The sequence below is a fragment of the Glycine max genome, chromosome 10 (assembly GCF_000004515.6).
Source record: "Glycine max cultivar Williams 82 chromosome 10, Glycine_max_v4.0, whole genome shotgun sequence".
NCBI lineage: Eukaryota > Viridiplantae > Streptophyta > Magnoliopsida > Fabales > Fabaceae > Glycine > Glycine max.
In genome coordinates, this window is record NC_038246.2 from 8,996,139 (window position 1) to 9,023,350 (window position 27,212).

Below are 27,212 nucleotides of genomic sequence, written 5' to 3' on the forward strand. Positions count from 1 at the left end.
GAGGTAGTTGATGAAGCGGAAGCCATGGTGCTAGTCTCTTTGAGAGAATAATTTGGTTAGAGTTGAAATGAAGGTGGTAGAGAAACGAACTGTGATCTGATGATGTAAAGTAGTGGGTGATGGAAGGGTCATTGCTTTTGGGGGGGGGGGGGGGGTGTAAGTGACAGCAAGTTAAGTGGTTTGGGAATTGTGGAGCATTGAATGTTCCGTTCAAAGATTGGACGTGAATTGGCAGAATGATAAGTGTGAAAGACTGTGGTGGTGGAGGCAGGTGAAGAGGTATTTTTATTGCTGAATATAACAAAGACTAAGTTAATTTTTTCTATTGTTATAAATACAATTTGCATCATCAGATGAATGACCTGTCTAATGCTGAAGTCGATAATGATCAGGCATAGATAATATTTTGCAAGGCCAATTGATTATCTAAGAAAAGATAAATGGTTCTACTAAAAAAATAATAATAAGTGTATCATCCAAGGAAAACAGCCAGAGTAACATATAGAATTCATTTGCTGAATGGTAGTATTTAAATTGAGATAAGCATTTTATTTTCTTTTGTGCAATTCATGAAAGAAATGGTTAATTTGGAGTTCATGAAAAGGGATGAAAATTTAAAATGCAGCAAATAAGAAAATGCACTCCATAAAGGAAGACTGGTTTTTTAAAATTAATGAATTATAGATTGGCTCATTTGATGATGTTTTAACTGTATATCAAAGATCATATGAGTAAGAAGCAAATACAGTTATGGTTAGAATTAAATTTGCAATCGGAAATAAATTGGATTTACCTTCTAATATTTGTAAATACCTCTTTGAAAACCACATTCGTGGTTGAAGTAATTTTTTTTTGTTCTGATCATGTATTAAAATTCGAAGTCCTTTCTTTGACTTGACTCTTGATAATGTAACATATAGTTGGTCATGTGAAAAAACTGGTTTTGGCAAGTAAAGTCCAACTGAAGATAGTGATTGCCCTTGGGATTTATTAATTGTCATGGCATAAGAAAGCATTATCGGAAATTGTCTCCTCAATAGCTTAAAAGGCCATGGTGACTGTGAAGGCGACATAGACATTCGTGGGATATAAACATGATCTCCGATATTTGTCCCAGAAATTATGTCAGCTGCAATAACATGTTTTGCTAGTCTTGTGATAATTAACCTAGTACCGTTACACAACCCTTGAGTTTGGTCTAAGTTCCTTAATAGCATTATTGGTGTTCCAATCTTGAGTTTGAGACAGTGATTGGGTAAGCCAGATGTTGTCAATGAATTCAGAAATTCAGTTGTCAGTGAGCGGAAATGACAACTTTCAATGGTTTCGGATTTGTCAACTGAATCAGAGCTTAGATATTCCATTTGTTCACCTATCAATATTTTAGACATAAAAAAGCAAATTCATCAACCAAAAATGTAAAATCCAGGAAAGTTGATTAAAAGATGAAAAATAGAATAAGATAATTTACTATATGATTACCCGGTATCGTTGTAAGCATATAATCATTAACTTGTTGTACTGTTTCATTTGTAGAAGCTAATATTGCTTTGGTTTGGAAGTATTCAGGATCATTGTGATGATGAGATAGATCTGGAAATGTAGAGTTAATTATACTATGAATAGGATCATTATATTTTGTGATTAATAGTTCCTGTGGAATTTCAATAGTAGCATAGCCATCATTTTCATCTCCAATAATACCATCACCAATATCTATATTCCACTGTGCAAAAGTTGCAATTTCTTCTTGATCTGTTGCTTGCATGTTGTTTTGTAAACACATGTTTTTTGTCAGTCTCAAGATCTGACAATGATCCCATAGATAAGAGGAATTAATTATTGCGTTAACAATATCAGAGCGGCTGCCTCTTGGAATGACTGACAGGATCTGCCGAAAATCTCCACCAAAGACCATGACTTTACCTCCAAAGATTTTATTGTCCTTTGAGTTGTGTTTGATGATATCTCTAAGACTGTGATCAAGTGCCTCAAAACAGAATTTGTGAGCCATGGGTGCTTCATCCCAAATGATCAGACTTGTCTGATTTAATAGTTAAGCTAATTGAGTTCCTTGATGGATATTGCAAGTTGAGTCTTCAAAAATTGGAACTGGAATTTTAAATTTTGAATGTGTAGTTCTACCTCCAGGCAATAGCAGAGAAGCTATGCCGCTAGAGGCTACCATTATTACAATTTTATTGTCAGCTCTCAGTGAACTTGCAAGTGTTTTCCAAATGTATGTTTTTCTTGTACCTCCATATCCATAGAGAAAAAACATACCACCTTCATCTTTATTAACAGCTTCAACAATCTGGTTGTAAATTGAAGCTTGTTCGTCTGGAATCATTGATATGTGGTGTTAGATTTAAATAAAAATGAATGAAGTTAAAATACTAATTTATAGATGAGAAAAGCGAAGAAGGAAATGCACATAATAATTTTCAGAGGGGTAAATTGCTCTGTAGTTAATGTACCTGTCATGTGAGAAAATAGATGTTCAAACTCTGATCTAAGTTCTTCATTGTTGTAGTTCAGTTCAGCTAATATAAGGCTATTGTCTAGATAAGCTGGACAATTCGCATCCTCTGGATATGGCATTGAAGGATAGTCTCTAAGCGATCTTTGATTTGCTTGCAGCAGTTCTTCAATTTCAAGCAAGACCAAATTTTGAAGAGTTCTATCATCAAGCTTTAATGCTAATACACAAAAGGGAAAAAAGTCAAATTATGTGTCGTATCAATATTGATTTGTCTGATGGGAAATTAGCACTAACCTGGACTTGTTGATGATTTTTTATAATTATAGACAATGTCATCAGCCATCCAATGTCAAGTTTGGTCCCAAACTTGTTCAGGTTTGCTCATTGTTGCAGTTAAAAGTAACAACACAAATAGCTTTCTTATATAATGTGTTGAACCCCAGTCTTTTGCTTCCTTCATTGCCTCAATAAATTCTTTATCATCTTGTAAAAATCCCATAGCAAAACATGCTTCTTTATATGTAGAATACTGGACATTATCAACTGTTCTTAAATCCTCAAATGAGGTAGGTCCTTTACAAACAGTAAGCATCATTCTCAAATAAAATAATTCCCCTGTAATTGGTGGAACCCATAGTAATCTGCCAATGGTGTAGCCTTTCTTCCTAAGTTGCCAACATCTTTTCTTCTGATTGTATACAAACTTAGAAACAAATTCTGCATAAGTAAGATTTCTCCCTTCAACAGAATTTTGGTTGGTGTTCATCCATAAAATAAACTTTGAATCAGAGATACTTGGCTTAGACAATACATCACCAATATCATCATGGTCTTCGTAGAGAACACTATGTTGGCCTGGAAGATGGAAGTGTAATCTTTCAACAACAGGTTTTCTGCCATGTATTGGAAATCCAAAGATTCTCCAAGTAGATTCACAGGGACATATGTATCTGTTAGGAAGATAGAAGTAGTTGTTATAACACTGATGATCAGATAAATTAGAGATCAAGTTTTAATAATACTTGTAATCTAGATATTCTTTGATCTCATCATTATGAGTGCCACCATTCTCAGTTTGATCGTTATCTTCATGAATCAAAACAACAGTTACTCTATCATATCCCTTGTTGATGTTCTTAAATAAATATTTGATAGAAGTGTGTTGGTTACACCATTCAATATTGATATGTGCTTGGTATTTTCTGAGCAATCTTGGATTGTAAGGTACAATATACCTGTTATCAATTATAACACCATTTTTCTCAATTGCATGACCATTGTTTCTTCTACGATAGACTAGAAAACCATCAGCATCTAAAACAGTATGCGGCTGGAACATTTTAGGATAGAAACGACTACACTTGCCTTCTTTCATGCATGGAGATCCAGGATTCAGAGTTCCACATGGACCATGAACCATATGGTTTTTTTACTAATGAATACAGTTCTAGATCATCTTGCTGTGAAGGTATCTCTGCTGATATAATTTGATCAATTTCATCTGAGGATGGGTATTTGTTATCAAGATGTAAAAAAAGTAGCAAATGGACATGAGGCAGGCCTCGTTTTTGAAATTCTATTGTATACATATCTGTAATTTATTAGTAAGTCTGCTAATAGATAGAAATTAAACTTATTAGATATGATTGTGTGATTAATATTGACAGTGTAAAATAACAATGTCACACATAATATAAATTCACCAAACTTAGAATCAACTTACATGCAATAACTTTTCCTAGCATGTGATTCTTTGTCAAGTCCATAAGCATTTGTTCATACTTTAGTTTGAAGACTCTGGAGATTATGTCTGGCCTATCTGCTGCTTTCAGATTCAACGGATTCAACAATCTATGGATTTCAGGCCAGTTTGGATTGCAGGTTAAAGTAATAAACAGATTTGGGAAGCCCACATGGCTACATATGGCCATACCATCAAAATAAAGTTGATCCATATAGCACAGACTGCCAACAAAAGTTGAAGGCAAAATGACTCTTTTACCTTTATTTAGGTCTTTCCTGCTTCCATCATTCAATGACTGTTGTAAGCTACAAAACTTGTCAACAAGAAGTTTTTTTTGGTTGTTTCTGATGTAAGAAAGTCTTTCTGACTCAACCATAGTATACCCCTCAACAACAAATTGTTGGAATAGTCTCCTAGAATTCAACAAAGTTTTAGACTCATTTGATCTGCATTGTAGCCTATAAGAAAACCACTCCCTCATTGTAAGACGATTTCTTTTCCTTTTCTTACCATCTGATCGACTACTATGTAGAATATCAAGTCTATATCCATCTTCCCCGTAAGGAAATAAGAAAGGGTATTGTAGAGCTAGATAGATAGAATGTAATTCATGGATCCTTTGTAGTTGTCCATGCTGAGTTTCAATAATAATATCTCTTTTTGAATTTGCATCAAAATCGCCTACTATTAGTGTTGCAACTTCAGGAACAGTAGGTACATTATATGTACGACCATCTTTCTCACGATTAGCAATCAATTTCAACTTGATATTATCCACTTGAACATCTTGCAATCTATCTCTCGCCATCCTGAAAGTTTTTGCATGCACGTTGTATTCATCCAGCATCTCACTAAGTTGTGAAACAATGTGTTCTTGAATTTGATTATGTGGACTGCTGAGCAAAGCAAACAATTATATATACGATGATTGCAAGATTAGTAATGCAGAATAAACAATTGAATTTTGTTTAAATGTAAGATTGTTGATCAATGTTGCGCATTTATAATAATAACAATGAAAGACTAACTACCTTATTGCATTAATCCTATTCTGCACTTCATTTTCTGTGTCAAAGATATACAATTGTGCAAATTTTGGTTCTTTCCCAGGCATTGGTAACATGCTACCTATTCTATGACATGGTTGACCTTGAATTCTTATTGTAGGAGGTCCTCTTGAATGATTAATTGATTTGTCAAACTTAATACCAACAGAAGTAAAGGCAAACATCATGTTATATGTCCTTATGTTCTGTTGGTAATTATTACTATCAGATGTACCATGATCATACAAAAGTTGGTAGAGATATTTAGGTGGATTCTGTAACAATGGAAGTTCAACTTTTCCATTTCCACAACATAAACTGAATCTTGGATTTGTAGTTCTTTTATCTTTTGAGACTCTTTCATTATACCACATATTTGCATTACAGTGACTACACTGCATGAGTTGGTCACCAAGATCAGAATATCCTGAAATAATTTAATGACATATGGCAAAGTGAGGTTGGTCATTGAAAATGTTTTAGGAAAGCATGTAAATTGAAACACGATAAACAAAAGCAGTTTTGTACAGTGCAAGATATTCGACAATAAGCTAATAACATAGTGTTTATGAATATTAATTGTTACCTTCTTTATTAATTGCGGGGTCATTAGCTGAGGACATATAATTTTGGTGAAGAAACTGAAACACAACCTATGAAAATTGTATTTAGATTAGATTATAGCATTATAATGTTGAAAATTAATTTGATAAAGTCGATTTTAATTGGTACCTTGTGTTGATTCAGAACATCCTCTGATGAATCACGAATATTAACTAAAAAAGTGAATTAAATCTAAGTTTAGTGGAATTTATTTAATGTGGAATGGATTCACATGATATTGAATGCACCTTACAGGTTGCTTGTCTTTGTGAGAAAAAAATTGTGGATATTGTATTACTAAATCAAGAAACTAATTAAAATTATTAACTGTAATTTGGAAGATAATATTTTGAATTACTTACAATCAATATTCTGAGCCTGATCATTAACTCTGTGTTGCCTGATACCTTTATTTTTTTATCCTGGTTTGTGCTGTATCACTATGATTTGCATGCTCATGGTTATACATGTTCTTGATGGTTGTTGTTAATCTTGACTGAGTTATAAAATTTTTACTGACTTCTTGTTTGAATTTTACAATACATGCTAAATTAAAATTGCAAAAGTCCATGGACATGCAGAAAAGAAATGTTATTCCACTCGGACCAAGACATAACTTGACTTGTTGACTAAAATGATTAATGTTGACAGCTGGTTAAATGGATCATACTTTGATAAAAATGATTAGACATGCATGTATAGCCATGATTATAGCCATGGTTTTGACGACCACATTAAAACTTGAAAAGTAAGTAATAAAAAGTAAGCATAAGGAAAAACACTAAAATTATGAATGCTGACAGCTAATTAAATGCACTAAAATGATTAGACATGCATTTATAACCATTATTATACCTATGCTTTGGCGTCATCGATAAGAAATGTGATATCGAAAATGTTATGCATGATAGAATTAGGATGTCAACCTAAAAAGAATTTGTTTTTTTACTTGTCTTATTAATTGTACATCATATTAAGACATATGATGAAAGATGGGGTAAATTTATCAAATATCCGATTCTGCATTTGCCAAAGTAAAATCAAGCAAAAAATGGCATCTAAAATAACAAATCATGCTAAACGATGATTGATAATAAAGAAACACTTAATTACATATCATTGATGATCCAAGATCATGTTTCTCAAGACTCCAAAGCTGATACTTTTTTCTTGGTGTGTATATTCTGCTGTTAGAAAATTAATCAGATATGAATGCTGATTTAGTTGTGCTAGTAATCAATATTTCGTGGTCATTATTTCTAATATTTTAATTTGTTTCCCGCGAATACTTTGTGCTCAGACAATTAAGGATGCACACCTTAAAATCAAATGCTATAATGGCCCTTAAAACTTTAATTGAATTTTAAGTTATCATGATTGTGAAGAACATGTTTTCTGAACTTTCTGTCTGGCAATCTCTGATTTGTATTTTCAAATCATACTTGTTCTATATCTCACGATATATTTGAATTCATAACATTTTCATAGGTCGATTTCTTGAAACATGGCTTTATAACCATTAATATAAGCATGGTCTGTCGATATTTATTTTAACAATTGAACAAATAAGGATTTTGAAATATAGTGCAATAGTTAAGGTGACATCAGATAAACCACAGAACTAAAATCCCAGAATACTTGCATACAAAATAAGATTAAAATTTAAACAAAAGTTCTTATCAGAGTTCTAAAGCAACACCACCACAACATAATTAAATGTAGGAGCCAATGTACAATATACAAATAGCAAGGAAAAAAAAATTGTTCAACACAACTTGAAAACAACCAAATGCACTAAATTGCGCCATGTTTTTTTAATTTGTTGGATGAAAGCTGTACAGGTGAAATTTGAGAGGTCCCTGCTTCATCATCACAATCTTGAAATGCCTGCTGCTTTGTAGGCGTCAAGGGGAGTCCAAGCAGTGGATCATGGTCTGCTGTCACAGATAGGGATTGTTGGATAAAACAAATAACAATGAATAAGTTGAATGCTAAGTTGAAAGCCATGAAGTGTCAAAATGCAAGAATTGCAAGAAAGATCATATTAAAAAATGAGAGCAGTCATCAAAACTCAGATTCATGTTGAGCAGAATGATTGGAATCAGAAACCGGGATATTCATTTTTGAAGATGTCTGAATAAGACATACATTGAAGATAACACAACCCATGGAAAACAAATAAATATGAATAGAATACATACTTTTCACAATATTTAATGTCAAATAACTTGCATTGAACATTACCTCAGCATCAGCTAGCATATCCATCACAGCATTTATTAAGCTCGAGTCATCTGAACACTTCAAAACAACAGAATTCCTGAACTTGGGTTGCACCTTTATCTTGAAAGCAAGTTCATAACCCAGCAGCTTATCAAGTGCTTGGGGTGAAGCATTCAAATCAACATCACCGTCCTTGTTCAAAGAGAATAATTGTATTACACAAACAAAAAATAACATATCAAACATAAACAGTTACGGTTGAATCCAAAAACACACTTCAATTTTAAGCTTATTAACTACATCAGCTGATTGACCAATTAATTCACTGCATTCACGGTCCTAAAGCAGGAATTTTGTGCTTTCATTTCCCTGGTTGATCATCACCTCAAGCCTATACCTGCTACCATATGCACCAATAGTGAAAAAATGATGAAGGTATGAAAAATACACAACATTTTAAAAGATCACAATGACCTAAGCACAACTTCCTTATTGTATTTGCCGCATGCACATGTAAAGGGCACCATCTCTGCATCACTTTTTTTATGGCACTGAATGCAAGCTGTATAACACCATGAATGATTGTCCAGAACAATCCTAGTAATTGTGCCAACAGTGACACAAACAATTTCCTGTGTGAAACAACATACACATCAAATAAAAAAACTTCAGATAATGCATGACAAAGAATTAAAATCTATATAAGATCATTACTTCAGAGATGGTGTTAATGTCAGCAATAGTCTTTGCCTCAGCCTTGCCAAAGAATGATTCTATTGATGATAATTGGATAGAACCTGAAAGCTGTGTACTCCCTTCACCATGGGATTTAAAACCTGACCGGGCCTCAATGCCCAACTCTGCAAGCCTACAAATATAGAATGAACAACAAAAATAAGACAAAAAATGATCAACATATATTACATAACACATACAAAAAATACTATTCATTGAATTCTTGAATCTCGATCACGGGCTGGTTAATAATTAACTTTGAAGCCTTGAAAGAATTGTTGATCGATGCGGGATAAGATCCTAAATCATTTAAAAAACAGAACCATAACATGCAATAGCATAAACAGAGAAATCAATAAATTTAAGATGAGGATATACCCTGCGCTTCCTTGATCCTACAATGGCTCAATAGAACTATAATTGGGCCATCACCTTCATAATCATCTAAGAACTTCAAAAACTGCAAGCAATAATCATCCCACAAAGTGCAAGATAGCGATTGCTGGCTATCAGAAACAAATAGTTATGAGACAATCAGTTATTAATAATAATGTAATCATAGCCACAACTTGACAAAGCATATCACACAAATTGTCACCAAGAATCGAACTTTACCTCAAGTCCTTTAGTTTAAGGACTACCCTTCTACCTTTTCCTGAAACTTGGCGAAAGACAACCTCCTCCACAACACCAATAACATCTAAAGCAAGTAGGAAAATCAGGGAATGCTATTTAATTCCAAAAAGAACAGAACTTTCAAAATAAACTCAATTGCAAAAATATAAGTTAACATACCAACCAATAGTCCAGGTTCAAACTGGCCAGCCACAACATCCGCAAATCCAGCAAACCTGTATTTTAGAACTTTAAAATTGTGCATGACATAAGTACAATTTTCTTTCAAGTCCATTTTTTTTACTTCAATTGGTCTTGTTTACAAACAGCGTGGATCTCATCACCCTGGATTGCATTAAGGTTACAACACAATGAACTGAACAATAAGTAATAAGTAATAAACCTAAAAAAAAAACACAAAATTGAAGCATACATCGGAGTCCACGAACACCATTTCATCTTGCTCAGATTTGTTAGGCGTGCTAATAAACCATAGATCACTGATCCTCACACTAAGTTTAAGAGTTTCTTTTGAGCCATCGAAGCTCTTTATCTTGTCTGGAGAACGTGCCATAATACTGCAAAAAAAAAAACAACAAAACCACCATCAAAACAGAAACACGATAAGCTAAGAAAAAATCCAAAACCTCGTTCAACACACAAAAATGAGAAGCTAACATGCATGTAAGAAAACACACATGAAAACAACACCAGAACAGAACAGCAGAAGTACCACGAACAGAAAAACACGATAACCAAGCATGCAAACCAAACATCGTCCAACACAACAAAATGAAAAAATAACATGCATGTAACAAAACAAACATGAAAACAGCACAGAAACAAAAGCCAAAAACCCGAAAGGTAATATGCATGTAAGAAAAGAAAAGCCAAAAAACCATAAGCTAACATCGAATGTAAGAAAACATACATCAAAACAGCACCAAACAGAACCCAAATTAAGTTGGTCTGTATCTGGAAAAATGAAAAGCAAAAACACGCAAACTGAAGAATGAAGAATGAAATGCAAGAAACCACGTAAAGAAGCAAAGGCCAGCACATGCACAACATGAAAAATAAAACACGTGTAAATGCCACAATCAACAAAATGAAACACCTGTAAGCATCAGAAGAGTGGAAAATTAAAGGGCTAAAAGACCAAAAAACCAAGGAAATGGACAGCTGTCACAATCTTAGTCAAGGGTATTTTAGGAATTTCCAGAGGGTTCTCTTTTATAGATAGTATATAGATCATATATTTATTTATCTTTTAACAATATTTTGAATGTTGACCTACAATAAGAGTCAAACATTTATTGAGTGATAAATTTATGTTTTAATTAAAGAACTTATTATAAAATAGGTTTTATTTTAATTAAGTTATCTTAAACATGATAAACATATATCATATTAACGTGTTAGACTCGACTCTTAACTTAATTTGTTTATTTCTATCTTTGTTTCATGCGTTTGAGTAATGATAATTTTGATTTTTTTTTTATAGATTATAGTTTGATGCACATAGAGTTTTTTTCAATGATTTGTGAGCATATTATCCAATGTAAAGAGAACTTAGACTTATATAAAAGCTTTAATATAAAATAGGATTTTAAGTAGGCTAACATGTCAAGTTAGACTTTTAAATAGGCTAGGCTTATTTGCACCCCTAAACTTTTCAAATAGATCATATTTAGTTATCGCACAACATCCCTTTCATCCAAACACTTTTAACAAAGTATCATTCTACTCCGACGAGGGCCACATGGGTGTGGCGAAAACTTTAGCACAGCTCATTGAAAATTTTTATTGGCCTGGATTGAGAAAAGATGTAAAATGTTTTGTAGCAACCTGTGTCGACTGCCAACACACTAAGTATGAGACTAAGAAGTCTGCCGGTCTCTTATGTCCATTATCGGTACCCTGTCGGCCATGGGAGGACTTTCCCTTAGACTTCATCACAGGCCTACCTCCGATTCGCGGAAATACTGCCATATTGGTTGTAGTAGATCGATTTTCAAAAGGCATACACCTAGGCATGCTGCCAACTCAGCACTCAGCTTACTCAATCGTCATCCTGTTCATGGACATCGTCAGAAAGCTTCATGGCATGCCACGCAGCTTGGTCTCCGACAGAGACCCATTATTCATAAGCAATTTTCTGGCAAGACCTGTTTCAGATGAGTGACTTGAAATTGCGGATGAGCTCAGCTTATCATCCACAAATAGATGGACAAACGGAAGTTTTGAATCGCATGATCGAACAATACCTGCATGCCCTCGTCCACAAGAAACCTTCATCTTGGGGCAAGCTTCTTAACTAGGTAAAATGGTCTTATAACACGTCACAACACTCAGGCTTAGGTGTTTCACCGTTCAAAATTACATTTGGGAGGAAACCACCAAACCTGTCATGGTATATTACAGGCTCGTCGAAAGTGGAGACAGTGGATGAGTTCTTATCAGATAGAGAATCTATTTTTGCTGAACTAAAGAAGAAGCTTCAGAAGGCCCAACTGGCAATGAAACACACACCTGACAGGAAGTGTAGGGATGTCCATTTTGACATAGGAGATTTGGTCATGGTGCGACTTCAGCCTCAGAGACAGTCCTCTATTATAGGCCAACAAAGGGGATCCTTTAAGCTTAACAAGAAATATTATGGGCCCTTTAAGGTACTAGATCAAATTGGGCCAGCTACTTATAAGCTTCAATTACCCGTAGGTACCCGCATCCATCTAGTGTTTCATTATTCTATGCTTAAACCATTTCATCAGCCACCCCTGCCCGATAATAATCCAGCCCTCTCATTGCCATCGGTTGTAATCAATAATCAACCATTAGTGTCACCACTAGCCATTGTGGAAACTAGATATAACTTAGAATCCAGCAAGCCCAGACTGCAAGTCCTTATGCAATGGGATGGTTTTCTTCCGGGAGATACCACTTGGGAAGATTGGGAGCAACTACAAGCTAGTTACCACCTTGAGGACAAGGTGATTCTTGAAGGCCCAGGGGATGATAGCAAACAAGATTATGCAGTAACCAAACCCAAGAGAAGGAGCAATGCACCTGCATACCTAAAGGACTACATATAATAGCTTTGCTAACCTGGCACCCATGTCTGCTTTTTGTCTGCCACTAGTCCACCACTACACCTTTCTTTCCAAATTTTGTTACACTTTGTCATCACAGAATTACAAATTCTATTAGTCCATCTTAGTATAAATACTAGCATAATGTAATAAGGCATGCATAATGAAAATTACTCCTTCTTATTCTTACCCCTTTGCTTCTTGGAGGAACTGGACCCTCGAAACAAGAAAGTGCACTTAACAAGGTAGCAGCTTTTTCAGCACTGTAGTTTAAAGTGAAAAAACCGTGATCTAAATCTTACAACCACGACCACTTAGAGCGTGAAAAAAAACGTGACTTAAACTTAAGACCATAGTTTTTTCACATTTGAGCATGATTTTTTGGTGTGGTCTAAAGCCCAAAATGTTGTAGTGATCATCACATGTTGCCCCAAGAAAACCCTGCTCATGTGGTTCATGCTCGTTGAGAATTGACAAAACAATGTGAGCCACGTGATCACGCCCGTGGAAGCGAGCTTGATTTCATCGTAGGACATATGAGCCTCCACTATTGTCATTGTAAATGTTGAATTTTTATATTCAGGTTTCACATGGTGAACTTGAGGATGAGGTTGTAGCCAAGAATGTTGGTGGTGCAATTGAATTGTGTGAGTATCACATTGGTGACATGGAACTTGAAAGAGCGAGGTTGGATTATGTTGTATGACATGAGGATTGCGAGGGCAGCGAAAATGATAATGCAAATGAGGAGGATTCAAAGAGGCAATTACAACATCCTTTACCATGTTGGCAAGGTTGCTTCAAGGGTTCGGAGTTGGTGACGTTCAACTAGGGTGATGTAATCCTTACTAGGAGCGGATCGCTTGATATAGGTCACAGAGTTTGGAATGCCACTTCCAGAGAAGGAAGATAAGTTAGGATAAATGTCACAAGAATTACCTTGATAAGTCTAAGATTGGTTAAATAAGGAACCCAGAGAGATGCTCTCACAAAATGCCAAAAACTCTCTTTATTGAAAACGAGTTCAATACATATAGTGTATCTGAGATGCAACTGAAAAGGCACCAATTTTATTTAATTTAAAATTAAAAAATGAAAATTAGAAAAGAAATAGCATGGGCCTTCAAATTAGTTTAGGCCAAAATGACAACGAAAAAAATAGAAATAAAAAAATATATATTTGGCATAGGCCTTCAACAACTATTAAAATTCTTAGTAGTGCCTCTGCCTCTGGGCCTTCATCCTTTTCCACTTGTGCCTTGTTAAGTATGTTTGATACCATTTTTTGGAGGGTATCCACTGACTGTTTGGTCCTTCTCCTGGTCATAGGTCCCTGTATTTGGGCAGTTTTAGGATTCTCGTCATTCCCTCCTTCTTAGAAAGCATTTTCTCTTAAATGTTCAGAATCATCACCTACAACAAAGCGAGTCATGTTAGCAACATTAAATGAAGAACTTACTCCATACTCACCTGGAATATTGATCTTGTAAGCATTGTCATTGATCTTGGAAAGGTTCGTCTCCTCTAGGTTGAAGTTTGGACTTCCTTTGTTTAGGGAACCTCTCTTTCCTTATTTATACCCAAACCCAATCACCTGGTTCAGGTACCACTTTCTTCCTATTCTTATTGGCTTACATGGCATATCTTTCATTCTTCTTTGCAATTTGAACCTTCACTTGTTCATTCAATCTTTTCACATACTCAACTTTAGTCTGTGCATCCTTATGCTTAGTTTGGCCATCGGTTTGAGGATGACGTATGGTGGAAAAGAAAAGCTTTAATCCAACCTACCCCATAGTGTTCTCCAAAAGTGACTTAGGAACTTGGTGTCTCGGTCTGAAATGATGCTTCTTGGTAGTCGGTGGAGATGCACCACTCCTTTGAAAAATAAATCAACAACATTAGTCTCGTGGGGATTGCTTTTGTAAGTTAAACCTGTTAGGCAATGAAGCTCCTGGAAGGAGGTCAATTTAATGTTCTATGCCTCTTGAAGGTGGCAGTCCTTGGGAAAGACATCTTTAAATTCTTGCAATAAGAGTTCAACACTAGGAAAAACAGAAATAGTTAACTCATTAGAATTATCAGTAGAAACTTTATTGTCTTTGCAGTACAATAGATAGAGCAGCTCACGAGCAAGTAACACTTTCCTTACTTCAATCGCCTTCGCTAAACAATTAAATTTTCTCTCATGTGTATCACTTTTTCCCTCACATGTATCATTCTTCTTTTTTCTATTCCTCTTTGGTGTTTTTAAGCTAGATTTACAAGTATACCAATTTGTACAAGTAGTAATTAAAACGGTAAGTCCGAGTATCGTGTCCACAGGGAATTTGTTATACTTAGATGTCATATATTCAGTTTGTAAGCATTTTCAATCACAGTAAAATAAAGTAGAGAAACTCATTCGTGTTTCAAATTCTTTAATTAATTTTTCTAGACTTAAACGCATAACAAAACAAACGCCAAACTGTAAAACAAAACAAATATCAAGATAAAAACATCAGAGAGTATTCTACTGAACTTTCTCTTGCTGTAACTAAATGGGTTTTTCTCTATTCAATATTACTCTAATGTTCTTGCACCGTCAAATTACTCAAACCATAATTCCTCACATGAAAGAGCCTAACCCTCTTAGTTTTGTTTTTGATTCCTCAACAAACTCATTCTAAGCGGGCTGCACTACGCACAAGATGCAACACTTACTAGATTACTGCACACTATTCCTAGAAATGCAGACTTCTAGCTATTCTACCAAGTTCTAAGGACTTTAAGCATTTTCCAATACTCAAAACCTAACAAAACATATAAATGGGTGATCAAACCACAAATATGTAACATAAACACAGATAGAAGCAGAGAACACTAGTAATAACATTAAATATATAGTTAGAAGCTTTACATTAAGAGTGCTCAGTAGAAAAACTCCCCAACAATGAAGTGTTTAGCCCTCCAATAGCAAGGAGGGCTTAATAGAAAGGTGAAATGATGTTGGAATGAAAGAAAATGGTAAAAGTATGAAGAAAATGTCTTCTCTTCAGCCTTGGTGCCTTCTTCCTTCCTTCTTAAGTTGTCTATCTATTCACTTCCCTTTATTCTCAGTGCTTTTAAAGGCTTTTGGGCTTCTCATCTTAGGAAGGCGCGCTCAGCGAGCATGTCTCACTGAGCGAGAGTAAGTGGTTGTGCACTAAGCGGGCTTGGACGCGCTAAGAGCGAGAAGAAACAACGTCCTTGCTAGGTGGGCTGGCTGCGCACTAATCGTTCTGCTCTCTGGTTCAACATTCTTTAGGGTTTTGTTCTCTCTTAGTGAGCATGCTTCCTCACTAAGCGGATGAGCCTCGCTTAGCAAATTTGGCTCGCTAAGTAAGTCCTTTAGCAGCATTTCAAAATCTTCTCTTCTTTAGCCTAAAAACCCAATTAAATCCAACATTAGTCAACAAAAATGGAGTTTCCACTGTATAAATTCACACAAGAAAAAATTATTTACAAATCTCGCAAAAGAAACCATAAATTAGAGGTACATTGCTACTTTTTCTCCTATTTTTAATGCATTTAAAGCTCATGAATAACAATTAATAGTGTTTCACTCTTTTCTTTCTCTTGCTCTCTCATTATGATTGTTGGATCAAGTGGCCTCAGAATAATTAAGAAGGGGGGGTTGAATTAATTATTCCTAAGCCTTTACTAATTAAAAATTACTCCTTCTTAGGCTTTTACAATGTTGTTAAGTAAATGAAGAAGAGAAATGAGACTTAACCAAAAAGTAAAAGCGGGATTTAAAGTGCACAGCGGAAATTAAAAGAATAAGGAAGAAGGAAACAAACACACAAGAGTTTTTATACTGGTTCGGCAACAACCAGTGCCTACATCCAGTCCCTCCCATGTTCTCTTTGAACAACTTAGTGGATGTACCCTCTACTAGAACTGATCCACAAGAGATGTACCCTCTCTTGTTCTCATTCAAACCCAAGTATATGTATCCTCTACTTGTACCACAAAGGATGTACCCTCCAATGTGTTAAGACAAAGTTCTCAAGCGGTTAAACCTTTGAATCTTTGTGAATGGGGATACAAAAGAATTCTCAGGCGGTTAGTACTTTGAAATCTTTTGTATATGGGAAAGGGAAGAATCAAAAGAATTCTCAGACTGCATCTTATTGAATTCTTTGACAAGGGAGAAGGGAGACACAAAAGAATTCAGGCGGTTAGTCCTTTGTTCTTTGACACAAAAAGAATTCAGGCGGTTAGTCCTTGGCGAATTCTTTTTGGCAAAGGGAGAAGGGAATGAAAAGATGAATAGCACAGTTTTCAAGGTTTGGAAAACCAGAAAACTTTGGAAAGCTTTTGGAAAAAGGAAGAAGAAGAAGAAAAAGAAGAAGTATCAAAGGTTTCTCAAAAATGGTTCTAAAAAAATGCTTGAAAAGTTGTTGTTTGCAAATCAAAGCCTTGTTTTTATAGACTCTTCAAGTCTAGTCAAGAAAACTTTTAGAAGAGTTATAACCTTTAGAAAAACCTTAAAAACCATTTGGAAAAGATATAACTTTCAGAAAAACTTGAAAACCATTGGAAGAGTTACATCTTTTGATTTTCGTTCAAAAAGTTTCACTGGTAATCGATTAGCAAATCAGTGTAATCGATTACACAAAGCTTTTTGTGAAAGGATGTGACTCTTCACAATTAAATTTGAATTTCAATGTTCAAAGACACTGGTAATCGATTACCAAATACTTGTAATCGATTACAGCATTTTGAAATTAATTGGAACGTTGTAAATTCAGTTTGAAAGCTTTTTGAAAACCATTTTGCTACTGGTAATCGATTACAATAATCTGGTAATCGATTACCAGAGAGTAAAAACTCTTTGGTAAAAAGGTTTTGAGAAAAACTCATATGCTACTCAGTTTTTGAAAAATCTTTTTAATACTTATCTTGATTGAGTCTTTTCTTGATTCTAGAATCTTGATCTTGATTCTTGGAACTTGAATCTTGAAACTTGATTCTTGATTCTTGAAATCAATTTCCTCTTGAACCTTGAAGTGTTCTTGACTCAATCTTGAACTCATTCTTGAATGTCATCATCTTTGTTATCATGAAGTGTTCTTGACTTTTGAGCTTTTTGTCATCATCTTTGTTATCATCAAAACTCCTTGAATCAATCTTGATTCATCATGAAGCTTGCTTCTACACTGATTTGGTCATCACACACTTCTCTAGGGGATAAAGGTTTAAGAATAATTTTTCGGGCATGGTGCTGGAAAGAAATCTTGTTGGTGAAGCCATCATGCACTGTGTGTCATACTGCCATGGTCTTCCTAACAATATATGAGTCGCCTCCATTGGAACCACATCACACAACATTCTATCATTGTATCTTCCAATGGTGAGACACACCTCAACTTACTGAGTCACTTTTACCTCTTCATCTTCACTAAGACACTGAAGTCTGTATGGCCTAGGATGGGGCTGAGTATCCAAATTCAGTTTAGACACTAACCTGGAACTAGCAACATTGGTACAACTTCCTCCATGAACAATTAAAGAGCAAAGCTTACCATTAATTGTGCATCTGGTGCGGGAAATATTTTCTCTTTGGGTGTCATCCAGTGGTCGCATCTGACTTTCCAAGAGCCTTCTCACCATTAGCATATCACCCTGCATAGCTTCCTCCTCAAGCTCTTTTTCCACTTCTTCTTCCTCACTGATTTCAGATTCACAGGTAATTTCTCCATCATGGTCCTCCAGGTTGGACATTCAGAAGCAATAGGTCCTATGCCTAAGCATTTGAAGCATTTTATGTTTCTAGTAGCAGTGTTGGATGATGAGGCAAAATCATGTTTGGTTGCAGCACTGGACGCTGCTAACTTTCCATATGGAGACTGTGTTGATGGATTGGATGAGTTGCCTCCCTCCTTCTTGGATCTGTTGGTCCAATTTTGGTTGAAAGTGTTGGATGAGTTCCTTCTTGCTGCAATTTTCCTTTTCAACTGTTGTTCAACCCGAACTGCCTTATGCAACAAGTCATCCAATTTCATATACTCCCGTAATTCAACAACATCTCTAATGTCAGGATTTAGGCCACTCAAAAAATGAGCCATTGTGTCCTCAGTTTCCTCTTCAATGTTGGCCCTCACTAGTGTCATCTCCATCTCTTTGTAGTACTCCTCCACAATCAAACTTCCTTGGGACAGCCTTTGGAGTTTCTATCTCATGGTTCTGTTGTAGCTAGTTGGAACATACCTCTTTCGCATAACCCTTCTCATCTCAGTCCATGTATCTATCTCTCGCCTTTCCTTTCTCATCATCTCTCTTTGATTTTTATTCCACCAAACAAGGGCATAGTCTGAGAATACAACTGATGTTAACTTTACCTTCTACTTTTTAGTATAACCATTGTAGGAGAATACATGCTCAATTTTCATCTCCTAGTCAAGGTAGGCGTCTAGATCACTCCTGTCTTTGAAAGGATGTACATTGAGTTTTACTCCCTCAATTCTGTTTTGCCCCTCCATTCTATTTTGTCTGGGTTCATCATTGCCCCCTATGTTCCCACCATAATGTTTTGTAATCTGATTCAATTGGTTCTCCAATCCTTCAATTTGTCTATAGAACTCTTCATTGTTACGGTTTAGCAAATGTTGCATCTGCGTAGTCATCACGTCCAGTAACAAACGCTGAGTTCCGTCCAGTTGATGATATTCACCACCACTGTCACTAGTTCCTTCCATAATTAAGGAATAGAAAAATTTGCAGTAATTTAAACAAAGGTTTTAGGACCTCAACACACTCTACTCATGTGTTTCTCTATTTGATGGAAGCACACTCGTGTTTGATGCTCTCAATATAGGTTTTTGTGTGATGTTTTCACTCTTTCCTTTTACCACGCACTCCCTCTTAAGTTCCTGGATGAATCAAATTGGAACCCAAGGTAATAGAACAAAAAACAACAACTTAATTATCACAGATTCAACAACAGATTTGATTAATAGATTTGGATAATAGTTTTGAATAATAGATTTGAATAACAAATTTGGATAATAGATTTGAATAATAGATTTGGATAACAATTTTTGCCAAAAAAATGCCTCAAACACCCACTTATTTTTTCAAACTTTCTGCAACTTTTTTTTAATAATGCTTTCTTTTTCAAAATTCGTCTAGGATAATAGATTGTTCTTCAATCAATCAATCCCACCGGTCCAAATTCAAGAGGCAATCAGGCAATTCGTTCAATAGGAAAATAGATTCAAGAGCCTACTAAACCCTAAACCCCTAAATTCTTCTAGTAAGCCAAATTGTTACCAAACAGAATTTGTAATAGAATTTGAAACAGAATTCAAATCGAATTTTTGACACAGAATCTGAAAAAAAATAAGAACAAGAACAAGAAGGAAAACAAGAACACAAGCAAGAACGCAAACAACAATGCAAACAAGAACTCAACAAGACGCAAACAAGAACGCGAGCAAGAATGCAAATAACAGAATAAAACACGAACCTAAGAAAAATTACAAAGAGAAAAAAAATTGGATAGGATAGAGCCTGTAATAAGAGTCGAAGCTCTAATACGAGATGATGTAATCCTTACTAGGAGCGGATCGCTTGATACAGGTGACAGAGTTTGGGTGATGCCACTTCCAAAGAGGGAAGATAAGTCAGGATAGACGCCACGAGAATTACCTTGATAAGTCTGAGATTTTTTCAACAGGGAACCCAGAGAGAAACTCTCAAAATATTCGCAAAATGCCAAAAGTTTTCTTTATTGAAAATGAGTTCAATACATATAGTGTATCTGAGGTGCAGCTAGAAAGGCACCAATTTAATTTAATTTAAAATTAAAAAATGAAAATTAAAAAAGAAATAGCATGGGCCTTCAAATTAGTTTGGGCCAAAATGGCAACGAAAAAAATAGAAATTAAAAAAATATTTGGCATGGGCCTTCAAATTAATCTCGATCTTCAGCAACAATTAAAATTCTTGATAGTACCTTTGTCTTTGGGTCTTCATCCTTCTCCACTTGTGTCTTGTTAAATATGTCTGATACTCTTTGTTGGAGGGTATCCACTGACTATTTGGTCATACTCCTTGTTATAGATCCTTGTATTTAAATAGTTTTAGGATTCTTATAAATTAAGGTTACTTTTTGACCATGATGTGTGTTGTAGTTCACTGACTTACAACGATTAAGTGGTTTTTGTGTTTTGTAATGAAAAGGGGTGATGAGTCTATGTATGTAGGAATTAGGATAATGCTTTATGTGTTTTGTGGGCAAAAGAGGGTGACATGTCTTTAGATGTAGGATATTTGTTTTGAAAGTGTCTTTATATGGTAGGATAAAGAATGATTGAATTCTTTTATTTTCTCCTATGAATTTAAGATATATATTTAAGAATTTATAATAATTCTTGATTTTATTTAATAAATTGAGTTAGGACCTGCGTGTGAACTTGTATGTGATATATCTATCAATACTAACGTGGTTCTGACTTGTATGTGCTTGACTACACATGTTATATGTCATGTTATGTTTGACTTTTCGTCGTAATTCTGTGGCTTCAAAACAAACGAAGATGAGTGGCGGCTTGGTCAATTGTGAAGTCTTAAGGATGAGACAGAATGATTAGTTTGTCCCATTCCATCACGTAGACTAATAATCTATAAAGAAAATTCATCTACCACTAGCTTGTACATATCCGCTTCAGTCTATTATGCGTATCAATTGTCTAGAGTTTAATTTAGAACAAATATAGACACCCTATAGTTTTATTTACACAAATTCTATTAATATCTAATATTTTGCTGTCTTTTTTTTCACATTATATCACCTATTAAATTAGTATATTTAATTTTCTACTGCGGTATTTACTAATTTCATTGGATGTCAAATAACATATATAAGGTTTTGAGCTAAGAGTATAAAATTGTAAGTTAAGGTAAACATAAAGGACAAAGTTGACAATTACGCACAAAAATTGAAATTTAGGAATCATTTTACTTCGTTTTGATATTCTTCCACTTTCATGCAGCCTCAGCCACAAAAGCAACGTTAACACCCTCTGTAAGCCGCAATTCTCTAGCACCATTTTTTCAACCCACATAAAAGACGTAATTGAGATTTTAACTTAAACATTTTCTATAATAATAAAAAAAATCATGCCTAAAATTGAAGAACCTTCTATAACTGTGATTTTTAACTTCTTTGGTCTAACGTTTAATGTTTTGATTTCTACTAAAATATAATAAAAATAATTTTTAGATATGGTTGTTCCTTTATTGTTGAAAGTTGAGGGTAAAAATGGGTTTTGCAGCTATTTTTTTGGAAGAAAAAAAAAATGGAAGAATGAGAAACTTATTATCAACGTTAATGCATTTTGTGAGGAGTTTGAATCCCCCAACCAAACTCCCATTGCTACCATGCACACGCACCTAACATTAATGATAGTTTGTAGCAGTTGAAGTTATCTAAATTAAGGTGGAAGTAGTAAAACAGAATAGAGTTAGAATGAATCATAAATTTTTTCTTCATAAAAATTATATATTAATTTAGCCATGTGTGTTTATTTTAACTTTTACTTTTATCTTATTTAGTCAAAATGATATTTTGTCGCACGCAGCCGTCCTATATGTTAAAGCAGAGTTATATACTTCTCCTAGAGATCCTACGGTCTCGTGATTATTTTATTTTTACGATTTATAATGTTTAATTGTCAATTAAGATTTAACTAACAACTTAAACTTCACGTAATTACACTTTCGTTGAGTAGGGTACGTAGCTATAAATAATAGAGGTCCATTAACAAATAATAAAAAGTTACACACAAACATTATTTTTATTATACATCAACCATGCCTTCCACGTAAAAAAACAAAGAAAAAAAAAAGAAAGAAGAAAAAGCCATACTATGTAAATTTAAACAATCTATAAGGGGAGAAATTAAAAATGAAAATCCAACCAACGAATTTAATAAACATGAGTGACAAAATTAAATGCAATGCACGTGAAACGGGGACCCTCATCAGAATTTGACATGGCACCTGGTGGGAAGAAACACTCCCCTCGAAACCAAAGGAACCTGAAGCTCGCACTTCGCCCTAACCCTTGAGCTACTTCCTATGAAGTCACCAAGCCTAAACCTAATGTTAAAGTAAAGCTTCACATCAATATCAAAAACCCCACCTCTCTCATCTTTTTCGAAATCCTTCACGTGATCGCCATCGAACACCAACCCGTGCTGCCCCGTGAAAACCCCGCTCATGTTGTTCGTGCTCTTTGTGTATTGGCGGAAGGAGTTTCGCCATGTGATCAGGTCCGCTGAGGCGAACCTCATCCCCTCGTAGGACACGTGGCCCTCCACTTGGTCGTAGTAGATGTTGAGTTTTTTGTTAGGGTTTCGTGCAGTGAGATTGAGAACGAGATTGTAGCGGAGCATGTTAATGTTATTATTGTTGTTGGTGGTGAGGTTGAATTGGGTGAGTTTGGCGTCGGTGACATGGAGCTTGAAGGTGCGTGGCTGGACCACAGCCCAGAAGACGAGGAATACGACAACGAGGAAGACGACGATGGCAAGGAGAAGCTTCCAGAAGAAGCTGAAGAGGCAACAGCAGCAGCGTCGGCCACGGTGGTGGTGACGTGGCAGCTCCGATGGAGGGATTGCGGGGCCGTAATACGCACCGTTTAGTTGGGATTGCTTATCAGCCATGTTGATGTTATTGTGAGGAGTGGAAGAAGCCAATGAATGAAGCGAGATTTTGTGATGGAAGGAGGAGTACTTAATTACGCATATATAGGATAGGATAAATGGTATGCTTGTTTTTTTTTTTTTTTATCTTAGTTCAATTTTCCCTTGACGTTGAAGATAATTTACTTATAGACTTATATTATAGCGTTCAGTTTGTTTAAAATTAAAATAAGTAATTTAAAAATAAATATTTTAAAAACACTTATTTAATAAGTAGATATAATTTTTTTTTTCAAAATACATCAGTTTATTTAAATTTATTTGTTTAAATAAATTTTGATTTTAATAAAAATAAACATTTTTTTTATTTGTAGTGTATTTGTCTAAATTATTTATGATTAAAAAAATATTTTTTCATTTATTTTAAGAAATAAATCTTATCGGCTTCTTAAATAAGTACTTATATAAAAATGATTATTTTAAAATTATTTTTTAAAATTTAAATAAATTCACTTACTAAAAATAAAAAATTAATTATTATAATAAATATTTTTTTAACAAATAAATTTAAACTTTCAACAAACTAGTGCATAGTTATATAGCAACTAGAGTTGACGGGTGCTACGTATGTGGTAGCAAAGAGCGATAACGTGGTTGAAAATTCAACTAAGACGTGTACCGGTAGTGATAGGGACATAGTGTGGGGGCATTGAATAATTTTTGCATTCACAAATATCATAATTGATTTTTTAAAAATTATGAATTTTGTCCCTGAAATACGAAACATTATCAATTTAGTCTTTAAAAATAATAAAATAATTAAAACGTTCTAAAAAAATATAATTTGTCACTCGTTTTAATTCAAAATGCACGATATTAATTTAATTTCGAGGACTAAAATAATACTAACAGTTAAGCTTAAGAATTAAGATCATAGTATAAAAACTTTAAGAGATTGCTTTTGTTATTTTATTACTTTTACAAACTAAATTAACGTCTCGTGTTAGGACACAAAACTGATCATGTACTTTCTTTTTCGGTTATGGAGCGTCTCTTGTTACTTATTCAATTTAATTGTCGTATATGGAAAAAATTGTTCTAAAATTATTATTTTAATTTTTTAATGTAATATTAATTATTTTTTAATTTATATCTTTTATAATACTAACGATAAATTATAAAAGTAATAATAAATTAATTAATGATCATATAAGATTAATTTTATAAAATAATTATTTTTTTATCTATTTATATTTTTTTTTTTGTTAGAAAAATAACTATTTTGAAAGGAAAGGAAGGAGAATCTAGTACCATATCTAATGCCTAGTTGCCAACTAGGCCATGTCATCATTGTCCATAGGGGCCTCCATTCTAACTTGGTATGAAGCATCTAAGTATCTAACCAATTACGCGTCTTACAGGGTCGGGATCCAAGTGGGTTGAGTAAATGTATGTGGGTATCAGACAAGGCATGGGGTTTTATTATGGAGTCTAGTAAGCAAGTGACTTGAAGGTAGGGTAAGTTGGGTAAGCTATACGTAACGATTATTTAATGGAAGGCAAAACTATGTGCCTTCATATTTTACCAGGTACTACTGTACCTTTTTAAGTAAATCAATAAATAATAAATACATTTACTTGTAATTTTTCATTTTATAGGTAATATAGAATAGATAATATTTTTTTATTCATAACTATCAAACACAAGATTAAAAGATTTATAACATTCATGCACTGTTTTCAATTAATTGAATTAGATCATTTTGATATAAAGTAGATAGTATAGTTTCATCTTTAACATTTGAAAAAATGAAATAAATTTATTGAAATTTTTTGCCATTATAAAATTTAAAATACCATTAAAATTAAACTATAGTTCATTTATGATAGGATTCTAACGTATAAATGATTATTATTATTTTTTATTGATTTGAGATTAAAGAAAAATGTAGCAGTAGTCTAGTACTCTCTTAACATTGAAGGTATTGAAGCAATGATGAGAATTATATCAACTATATTTATTTACAAATTAATATTTTAAAAAATATATTTGTAATATAATACTATTTTTTTTCATTTTTCTTGACCAATATAAAAGACACTCGACAACTAAGTTTGATTTTGAATTTGAATTTTGAGAATATAAGGTTTAAAAAGAAAAAAAAAACTTGATCATCTTTAAAAGTATCATTCGGTTTGGTTCGAACAACGTGAGTAAAAAAATAAAACAAAAATACTAATATATTATTGGATCGATGAGGCTTGGACTACAATTTGAATGGGCGTATCATAAATAGCATTTGACTGGGCCTCCAAGTCAGCCCTCTAGCATATAACTATTTATTTACTGCATTCCCATTGTTGTATCATGCATTTTCCATTATAGCAAGTAGACATGCTTAACACAATAAGTGTCAAAGCCTAATAGTAATGTAATTTGTTGTGTGAAAATGGGCCCAATTCCAGGGATAACCGTATTTTTCATTATTTATTTTGGGAATTGCTATTGGTCCCTACAACCTTTGTTATTGACCCCTACAAATTTTACAAACCTGTGAAAAACACTTTTTTACCCCATAATTCAAACTCCACCATCCCTCCCTTTTCCCCCTCCTCCTTCCCCTCTCGTGTTTTCGGATACAACGAAATCACTATTTTTTGTGCTAGGAACACACAGAATCGTCATTCCATTGCATTTTTTTAAGCAAAAAAATATTCAATGGAATCACGACTCCATGTACAAAATACTCAACGAAATCATTCAGTATGTTTGTATGCACTTTGTATACAACAACGAAAATGAATTTCGTACAAGATCTACAATGGAAACATGTTTCTGTTATAGTATAGGGGATGCATACAAAATCAACAACGAAAATCGTTGTAGACTTTGTTCCCACTCCCTGTACTACAATGGAAACATGTTTCCGTTGTGAATTTTGTACACACTTATACAACGAAAATGTGTTTTCGTGGGAATGACATTTTTGGAAAAAAAATAATTCAACCACTTGGTAAGGACCATTAACAATAGTGTTGGTAACAGTATCAACTCCCTTATTTCCCATAGACTTGTGACTGTTATTGTTTAAAATAAAGTCATTTTGTTCAGTATCTGGAACAGAGAGGCCTATGGCCCAAGGCATTTTTAAGATAATTAATGGTGTGTCTTCTACTTTAGAGAAACCATGATGAAAAAGAAAATATCAAGAAGGGAATGACGGAAAAAGGTGGCATACTAGGAGAAGGCTGAAAAATCAAGAGAAAAACACCCAAAATAGTGACATATAGAGGCTCTAAGGGTTGGAAAAAGCATGGCAAGAGAGTTAAAAAAAAAGGGTAGCCAAAAGGATCAACCTGTCCCACCTTGTCATTAATCCATCAAAAATGGGTTGACCTACCCTACCCTACACAAGAAAAGTGAGCTGGAAATTTAAACCTAACCTGTTTATGTTCAAGGGGTAATTGATGTACCCAAAAAAAAACTACAAAATAAATAAATAATCAATATATTTTAATTGATTTAATAAATTTTCTTTTATAAATAATAAATAATTATTAAAAAAAATTAAATATACAACCTTAAATTTTGAATAATAATATATTTATATAATTAGTAAATATTAATTATATTTTTTGTTTTATAAAATATGGGTTGGTGAGTTTACCTACCCCTTAATTTGTTTTTATGAATCAAAAGGGGAAAAGTCAAAGCAGGGTGATGGGTTGAAAAACTTAACCCAATCCGCCAAAAAAAAGATCAAAACGGGTTGACTTGATGAGTCCAAATCGTTTTGTCACCCTTAATAAATTCAAAGAATAGGAGAAATGGTCATGAGATAAGTTATTTATAGACATTTTTCCAAGGTGTAACCAACATTATGACCTTGAAACTAGGACTAAAAATAGTATGTCATTTAGAAATTTAAATTACTATGATTATGATATGAAACACCGTGACTAGTATTATAACTAGTACAAGGCTTGAAATTTGATATC

The 27,212-nt window shown here is 34.1% G+C and overlaps 1 protein-coding gene and 1 pseudogene across 1 annotated transcript; both read right to left on the bottom strand.

The window, feature by feature from the left end:
- Positions 1-789: 789 nt before the first annotated feature.
- LOC100819440 (uncharacterized) lies at positions 790-11,379 on the bottom strand (annotated as a pseudogene).
- A 10,966-nt stretch (positions 11,380-22,345) lies between these two features.
- Positions 22,346-23,412, bottom strand: LOC100788062 (NDR1/HIN1-like protein 10). Its single transcript, XM_003535760.5, has one exon. The coding sequence runs from the start codon at positions 23,232-23,234 to the stop codon at positions 22,551-22,553; it is 684 nt and encodes a 227-aa protein (XP_003535808.1). The 5' UTR covers positions 23,235-23,412; the 3' UTR covers positions 22,346-22,550.
- Positions 23,413-27,212: the final 3,800 nt, after the last annotated feature.